Raw genomic sequence first — 9684 nt, forward strand, 5'->3', positions numbered from 1 at the left:
GCAATTCCTCGTATGGCCACAAACCTGTAAACAAAGAGTTGCTGACATTTCTGGAGGAGATTCACCATCAAAACCAAGTTGTGGATTACTTCAGCAGATCAGCACGATCTGACAATGTATAACATGGCTGTAAATGAGGTTGGTGTCGTGATCTCGTTCCTTTCAAGTGCACATGCGCATTAGCTTGGGCAACTTGAACATATTCAGATTTTGTTTGATTCTGACGTTTTGAAGCAAGACAGATGTAGTTTAATTTTATTGGTGACTCCAAATATGTAATGCAATCGTAAGCTTGGCAAACAGTTTTGGAGATTTTGATGTTTCCCCATTCAGACAGAATGCCCGAGCATACTACCCTAGAGGCGTTTCAAAGATGGAACGGATCAAATCTTTTTCCGGCTCTGACTGCATATGATTGGCTTCTGTCTTTTACATGATGAACAAATGACTCAAACCTGATAGAGGACTCAAAAATGAGCTTAACTTCTCCTCTACCTGCACAAATGTATGCATGGACGAATGAACGAATCACTCCCTCAGAGGACTCATCGTTCTCGAGTCACATAAAAGATTCGTTTAAAATAAACGAATCGTTCAAGACCAACCCATCACTAATGGACAGTGGTAATAGAGTTAAATGAATTTTAGGGTTTTAGGGCATAAGATTTAACACTTATAATTTAGACCAGTGGTCTTAAACTCAATTCATGGAGTGCCACAGCTATGCAAAATTTAGCTTCAGTCATCTTCAACTCACCTGCTTAATTATCTTTTGTAGTCTTGAACACCTTGATTAGTTGGATCAGCTATGTTTGAATAGGGTTGGAGCAAAACTGTGCAGAGCTGCAGGCCTCCAGGAATTAAATTTGAGACCCATGATTTTGACCAGGGGTCACCAAACTTGTTCCTGGAGGGCCGGTGTCCTGCAGATTTTAGCTCCAACCCTAATCAAACACACCTGAATGAGCTAATCAAGGTCTTACTAGGTATGTTTGAAACACCCAGCCAGGTGTGTTGAGGCAAGTTGGAGCTAAACCCTGCAGGGACACCGGCCCTCCAGGATCGAGATTGGTGACCCCTGATTTAGACAGTCTAAAGCCTACTCAGCAGTAGTTTCTTGGAGTGTACATCTTAATTTTAAAGTTATTTATTATTAGTTAACTCATTTACTGCAGGTATAGATACCACTGAAATGTCTTTTAACATTTCCACGTGAACTGGAAGTCAACACTTTTATTTCAGTATGTTGATATATTTCAGTACTTATGATTGAAACAGAATATTGAGTAGGGGGCGGGGCATTCTATTTGCACTTCATATACTCGTAGCAAACTAACAGTAATAGGGGCGTGGTTAAAGGTCCCATGAAATAAAAATAAATTAGTTTTTAGTCTGTCTGTTTTGAGTTTTAAAGTTATTTATAAGCTAGTGTGCTGCAAAACGATGACAAAGTTCGCGTTTAGATGTCAACAAACTTTTCAGTATGTTGATGTACTTCTGTCTGAAACGAAATATTGAGTAGGGGACGGGGCTTCATTTTTGCACATCATACACTCGTAACAAACTAACAGTAAGAGGGGCGTGGTTAAAGGTCCAATGAAATTAAAATTGATTAGTTTTTAGTCTGTTTTAATGATGTCTATAAGCTAGTCTGCTCCAAAACAGTGGCATAGTTTGCATTTAGAAAATATAAAACCGATATAAAATATTGAAATGTTTTTTTTTTCACCTCATACTTCAGTTTCTCATCAAATCTTGACCAATCAAATGCTCTTTAGTATCTGACAAGCCCCGCCTCCTTCAAGACGCCATTTGCTTTTCAACCATACTAAAGCTGCGGTCACACTGGGCTTTTCCTCCCATAGACTTCCATTCATACGCACGCGAATGCGTCAGACCGGAAACGTGGGGTCATGCGTCAAGTTTCGCATGTTGCTGCGGTGCAAAGTTCAAGCTTGGTGAACTCTGACCTGCGAAATCGCAACACTTGACTGCCTGAGACCAATCGAGGATCAAAACACGACCTCCCTGGACAGAAATTTAAAACATGGAGCAATCGCTCGCTTTTTAAATGTCTAATCATCTTGTTTAATTCGCCCCTTTTCGCAGCGCAATACGACAGAATTTCGCACACACAAAGCCCAGTGTGACCGTAGCTTAACTGGCAGAGCTGTGAGGAAAACCAAACGCTATTGGCTGTTTTTATAAAAGGGGAGGAGCTACTCTATCTCCCACCCTCTCTAATTTAAAAATGCACATTTCAAACCACTTCATGGGACCTTTAAGGACCCGTCCCAACAGAGAAGCATCGCCACTCCAAACGTGGAATCGTATGCTCAGACTTTGATTGAAGATTATCAAAACAGTTAATTAACTTGCATGGATTATATGTTTATCTCAAGAATAGCAATGTGTGTCAGCAAAAATGAACATGGTAGAATTTGATTCCACACAGACTTTGAATTCATCTCTCATTATGGCATATTTGGGGTTTGTATATATATATTAAAACGTATTATGTAGACCAGCTCAGAAAGCCAACTCAGCAGAGGTGTAGATCCATATAAATGTTTAATTTCAACTTAAATGTTTCTAATCCTCAACTCATTTGGCAAAAATGATTTAAGACTTGTTAGGGAAGATGAGTATTTATGTGGCATAACATCACCATGTTAAGTCGTGATATGATGTTAACGTATGGACCATCCTTGTTTATAAAAAGAATGTACTTGGCCAAGCCTGTTAATGTACACCTTATATTGTAACACATTCACAGGTAAAGGTGCCTCCGTTGATATAAAGAATGTGTGGATATGTGGCCACTCTCTTGTGTTTTGGGCTGAGAAGAGGGCTACGTCCGCTGAGTTTGGAATGCAGCTGGGCATGCGCTCAGACTTCGCGCGGGTCTGGTGGAAGGGCGTGCAGGGCATGACGTGGAAACAGCTCGTCCCATTGCTACACCAGCTCAAAGACAACTGGCCCAAACCCGATGTGCTTATAATCCACTTGGGTGGAAATGACATCAGCACAACTTCTCCAGAAGACTTCATCCAGACTGTGAAGAATGACATGACCTCCCTGAAGAGCATATTCCCTGGGTGCCTGCTGGTGTGGTCCAGCATCCTCTCCCGAAGGTCCTGGAGGGGTACAGAAGATGGCAAACAAATGGACATCATCCGATTGGCTATTAACGACAGCATAGAAACAGTTATGTTGGAACTTGGTGGCTCTGCTTTGAGCCATATTAACATAACGAGCGGTTTGGGAATCTACAGGCCAGATGGGGTTCACCTGTCTGGGAAAGGTATTGATGTCTTCAATCAGAACATACAGGCTTTTCTGGAGAAATGGGAGCAAGAAACTAATAAGACGGAGGTCCCATCAGATTGAGATTTTTTTTGGTAACTTTGTTTTGATCAGCTGATGCAGCTGAGGATTTCATGGCAGCATAGTTGTGTTTCATTATTGTATGCATTGTTTTTGTTTCCTAGCTTCAAAATTGATTGTACAACCTATGTAGAATTAAAACCGAATAGTTTTTTTCTATATGTGCATATGACAAATGTATTTTGCGAGTATCTGTTCAATTTTACTTGTTTTGTTTTATACATTCCAATTAATGATTAATAAAATGATCATAAAGAAAATAAATTGCCTTTTAATAGAAAATCAACTTTGTCTCACATTTTGATTTTAAATATATAAAAAGCTTCTGTACATCTGATTGCACAAAAACAAAACAAACTAACTAGAAAAGCCTGAAGAGTGTTCATTTTCTACTCTTGTTTTAAAATTGCGATCTTAAGGGGATCTGTCCTTTTAAAGGTGCTGTATGTACGTTCTTGACTCATCTGAAGCATAAAATGCCATAATATGTTTGCAGATGTTTAAGAAACATGCTAAATGAACATTCTTATCTGAAAAACAATGCTGAAGTCAGATATTCTGCTTTGAAAATGCTTGAGTTACGCGCCGGGACGCTGTCTTTGTTTTGGTTCTTTTACCTCGCCCTCTGCCAGTTTAGCCAATTATATTTTAGCACCCTTGGTTGCCTTGGTGGAAAAGGGTGTAGGTGATTTATTTAGTCAGAAAGGCTCTCAAAGTATGCATCCGTGACCGAATATGCAACCTCCAGTGGACAGTAACAGCCTCTGAAATGAGATTCAGAGTTCCACATGAGGTGGTTATTAATTGGTAAATAATAGAAATATTATGAACGTAAACATTAGGTGAGTTCTAACAACACGTTACATGATTTACAGCGATAAGCAGTTGCACTTGGCTGTTTGTACCAGTTGAAACACGACAGAATTTTAAATACAGCCATTCAGAAGCACAGAATAGTGCACTCACTGCACTCTAACATAATGGTAAGGTTTATAATCTAATTAATATACATTAAACTTCTTTAACATTATTAAATGTAGATGCTGAATCACTGATATGTGTTAGTTTGCAGCTCTAAAGGGTCAATTTCAAACGGTTTATTTTATTTTCAACATCTGAGGTGAACTATCTGCTGCTGCTTTCAGTAGAATGGCAATAAATGTCATGTAAAATGGCATTCAAACTCACATTATTAGCATTTAACACTGAATAAAGCACATGAGGTGTACCTGAGCTGAACATTGTCAGTTTTCTGTTGTTCAGCTGCAAGAAATAGAAGCCGTTTCTAATATATCAACTTCAGGTGTTGGTTAGAACAAAAACTCCTTTTAAAATGGAAAATATTCCTTCTATCGTGTGCCGTTGCTTTTATTTAGAAAATGACTTTAATCAGCCTTTAGTTGATGTCGTCAATCTGACAACCTGCGCTTGGGTGTGTTTTGAATCGGGTATGCAATACCTAGTTTAACCACTGGGTTTCAAACTTACATACTGCAACTTTATGGTTCACCCATAAATAAAAATTACCGAATTTACTCTGTCTAACATTTGAGTTTCTTCCTTCTGTTAAACACAAAATAAGATATTTTGAATAATCCTGGCACCCTTTGACTTCCATAATAGGAGAAAAAAATATTGATGTTTCTACCAGCATTCTTCAAAATATCTCGTTTTGTGTTAGACAAAAAAAAAAAGAAAGTCTTAAAGGTTTAATACCACATGAGAGGGAGTAAATGATGAGGTCAAATTTATTTTTAGGTGAACTGTCCTTACAGAACATGTTTTTTTGACACACTATTTTGATTGGCCACAGCCATTGCATAACAAACCGAATCAATGCTTCTCCATTACAGTGTAACTCAGTTACACAACAATCTGCAGTCATATGATATGTGCTCTGAGAAAATGTTGATTGTGGTGATCATCATCTTGAGCTCTGTTCCAAATGGCACACTTCACTTTCACTTGCAGTCTTTTAGGCTAATACATGCCAAAATTCAACTCTACAGTTTAACAAAGCGACTTTTATTGACATTAGTCATTTGAAATAATGTTATAAGCAATAATATATAGAGAAAAATGTCTGTAAAATAACAGAAAATGTGCTGGCAGTTTATTTCTAGGTTTTTATACTATAAAATACAACACCAACTCACACAATATTTCACTTTAAACTATTAAAAATGTTCATAAAAGTCTTTTTTTTGAGATTTTCAAGGTTAAAAGTTGTTGGACAAAAGATCTAGATCCCATAATGCAGTTCAAAACCAAATAAACGGGGGAAAAATTAAAACATTAATCACAAAATATGGGATACTGCTAATTTACCAATCTTTTTTACAGTGTACTGTTTGTTTGGTGTTGTAATGTCTGTCTGCATATCTGTTCCTTCTATGAAAATATAATCAGCTTGGTGTCTAGCAGTTGCACTTGTGTAGGTCTGGAGCTTACAATGAACAACGTCTTGAAGTCAGATTCACTAGCATTGAAATTCGTCAGGTAAGTATTTGTTCTTGGTGAAGTTCATTTGGACTGGTAGATGTTTAACAAGTAAGCCCATCGTGTCTATGTAAATGTGTGTAAATATTTATTTTACATTTATGATAGTGTCAGTAATATAGGATATGCAAATATTTAGATGATTTATGTACAGTGCTATTTATAAAGTCTTTCTGTAGATATGTGAGAGACCTTTTGTTTTTGAAAAGTCTCAAGTCATTCTGCATATATATATATATATATATATATATATATATATATATATATATATATATATATATATTAAAATGCATCTGGAAAGTATTCATTGGCCTTAAATTTTTCTACATTGTTTTATGTTACAGCCTTATTCCAAAATGGATTAAATTGATTTATTTCCTCAACATTCTACATACAATCCCCCATAATGACAATGTGAAAAAAAAGATTTTTGAAATTGTTGCAAATTTATTAAGACTAAAAAACCTGAAAAATCACATGTACATCAGTATTCACAGCCTTTGCTCAATACTTTGTTGATGCATCTTTGGCAGCGATTACAGCCTCAAGTCTTTTTAAATATGATGCCACAAGCTTGGCACACCTGTCTTTGGGATTTTTTGCCCATTCCTCTTTGCAGTACCTCTCAAGCTCTATCAGGTTGGATGGGAAGCAACAGTGTACATTTTCATATCTTTCCAGAGATGTTCAATAGGATTTAGGTCTGGGCTCTGGCTGGGCCACTCAAGGACATTCACCGAGTAGTTGTGAAGCCACCCATTGATATTTTGGCGGTGTGCTTTGGGTCATTGTCCTGCTGGAAGATGAATCGTCACCCTAGTCTGAGGTCAAGAGCACTCTGAAGCAGGTTTTCATTCAGGACGTCTCTATACATCGCTGCATTCATCTTTCCCTCTATCTTGACTAGTCTTTCAGTTCCTGCTGCTGAAAAATGATGGAATTAGCCTGGTGAAGAGCGGTGCCTGGTTTTCTCCAAACGTAACGCCTGGCATTCACTCCAAAGAGTTCAATTTTAGTCTCATCAGACCAGAGAATTTTGTTTCTTATGGTCTGAGAGTCCTTCAGATGCCTTTTGGCAAATTCCAGGTGGGGAGTGGCTTCCGTCTGGCCACTCTACCATACAGGCCTGATTGGTGGATTGCTGCTCAGATGGTTGTCCTTCTGTAAGGTTCTCCTCTCTCCACAGAAGAATGCTGGAGCTCAGACAGAGTGACCATCGGGTTATTGATCACCTCCCTGACTAAGGCCCTTCTTCCCCAATCACTCAGCTTAGATGGCTGGCCAGCTCTAGGAAGAGTCCTGGTGGTTCCAAACATCTTCCACTTACGGATGATGGAGGCCACTGTGCTCATTGGAACTTTCAGAGCAGCAGACATTTCCCTGTAACCTTCCACAGTCTTGTGCCTCGAGACAATCCTGTCTCGGAGATCTACAGACAATTCCTTTGTCTTCATGCTTGGTTTGTGCTTTGACACAAAGCCCTTTCCATTAGTGACCATCTGTCTCTTATTAATATAGAACATTAGTCTTGTTTTTGGAATCTGCCTCTATGCACAGCCATTTGTAGCTCCGCCCTCTTTTGAAAAGAGCAGAATCTCATTTGCATTTAAAGCGACAGTCACCAAACTGGCATAATTAAAATCAAAGAGTTATAAACGTTATTTGTGGGATATTTTGAGCTAACTGAACACACAATTATCAGGGACTTAATTTACATCTTGTAAAATGTGCATATTGGGCCTCCTTTAATTAAAAATTGTGATTTCACAGGTTTCACAAAGGTCTCAAACTCAATTCCTGGAGCTCAAACACAGCTGATCTAGTAGTCTTGAACACCTTGATTAGTTGGATCAGGTGTCCAGGAATCCAGTTTGAGACCTATGCTTTAGGATAACCTCAAATAAAACTAATAGACTTTGAAATAACACGTAATAGACGCATGATACGATCAGATATTTGAGTTTAAGTTACAAAAAAAATATATATATATATTTTTTTTACTTATTTGATAAAATTATGTTGGACCAACTCAATTGCATTTAATTATGTAAATAGCTTTTTTTTATTGGTGCTACACAAATTTATTGGTTGGAAATCCTGCCCTCAGTTAAAGTTCATCTAATGAGTTATCTTTTTGAGTGTGCCATAGAAACGGCACATACTCACTATCATAGACCTTTACATTGACTGACTTTGCTGGAAAGACTTGACCAAAGTCTTGAGTCTTTTCCAAGAAGCTGATTAAGATGCATCTTTTTGTTGATGTTTGATGTATTAAAAACACTTTTATATTAAATCTGCTTTTCTGTTTATTAAATAAATATAAGTTATGTGGATCTGGCTCTTTATTGGTCTGAATTGCTGTTGATGAAAGTATCTAATTGAATGAAAAGGTTTTCTTTTCCTACAAATGATATTTAAGATCAGAAGTAGTGCTGAGAAACATTGGTGAAGCGCTTCATTGTGTTCTTTATGAACGCTGTTTCAGTGTAGCTGCAAAATTAGTTGTATTTGTATTTACTGTCAAAAAGGCCCAAATGGCCCAAATTTTTCTTTAAGTTCCCAGGTTCTGCAGGTTGCAATGTCCCGAATTTTGATTGCCAATCTTAAGCCAATTTTAAAGGTTTGATTTGGAATTTCCCCAACCAATCGCAGAGCCCGGGGGACCAGAGTGAGTGTTCCGATTGCCCCCCTCAGGTCCTGTCCTGTCCTTTTTTTTTTCTCTGACTTTCATGAAGCACACAGACAACCCAGACACAATTTAAGACGCTGAACTTAATTGAACCACCGGAACTACGAAACATTTTCTACTGTCATTTGTGGTTCTGTAAAACATTTAGGACAAGATACAACCTTTACAAACAAGTATTAAAACAAATGTTTATGCGAGGCCTACTTCAAGTTTCTTTGAGGCATCAATTGTTAGGTTATTGCTAGATCAGATAAATCTGCGACCGGAAGTTAGCGAGAATTATTTATATTATTTATTATGTTTCCCATTAATTGTATCTTATTAACATCTACCCAAGACCCCAACGGTCAGAATAATGTAAAAATTGTACCGAGTATTGATTGTTATTTAATAAATTACCTAATAAATTGTATTTTTTAACGTTTACCCCTATCCCAAGCCTAAACCCAACCGTCACAGTACTGTAAAAATATGAAATACTGTTGAACAGTGTCACAGAAACGGTGTTATATTGACGTGTGTATCCGCAGCTGTATCCTATCTCGACTTTACCATGGTTGACGTGCGTATCCGCAGCTGTATCCTATCTAGACTTTACAATGGTTCTTTAGCGGCATTACTGACAAGATCTTTTGGAGAATGTGTAGTCTTGAATAAACATCCTGAATTGTTTCGACCATTTGTTTTTTATTTAAAAACGTCCTGTGTATTTACATTTTTTACAGTCTTTTACAGCCTATTTACCAATCTGACGTGATTTTTTTTAAACCTCCTTCTTGCGACAACAAAACAGCGCGCCCCAGTGGCGGCAAGGCGATACTGCATAATCTTTACCTGCATTTCCTTTGAGATGCATGCTTGATGGTAAAGTGGGATTCAGAGCTTTAGACCAAAGTCAAAATCTCCCACCAGACTCTCATTTTCTCATTTCTGTCCACATAAAAGTGGGAAAATATATTATTTTTATAACACTTAAATTTGGGTAAAAACGCCTTCCTTATATGGTTAATATAATTTATTACGTAACAATCTAGGCTATTTGTATTAAACACTATAGGTGAAATGAGTGAGCTGAATTGTCCGTAGTGTATGTGTGAATGAGTGTG

General features: G+C 37.6%; 1 protein-coding gene across 2 annotated transcripts in view; it reads left to right on the forward strand.

The window, feature by feature from the left end:
- Positions 1–3654, forward strand: part of LOC130239252 (uncharacterized) — a 29417-nt gene extending 25763 nt beyond the window's left edge. For both annotated transcript variants that reach the window (XM_056470337.1, XM_056470338.1), the window contains exon 17: positions 2777–3654. In XM_056470337.1, coding sequence (XP_056326312.1) covers positions 2777–3390 — 614 coding nt within the window. In that variant the 3' untranslated portion in view covers positions 3391–3654. The remainder of the gene's footprint in view (positions 1–2776) is intronic.
- Positions 3655–9684: the final 6030 nt, after the last annotated feature.

This window comes from Danio aesculapii, chromosome 13 (assembly GCF_903798145.1).
Source record: "Danio aesculapii chromosome 13, fDanAes4.1, whole genome shotgun sequence".
In the NCBI taxonomy this organism is placed as follows: domain Eukaryota; kingdom Metazoa; phylum Chordata; class Actinopteri; order Cypriniformes; family Danionidae; genus Danio; species Danio aesculapii.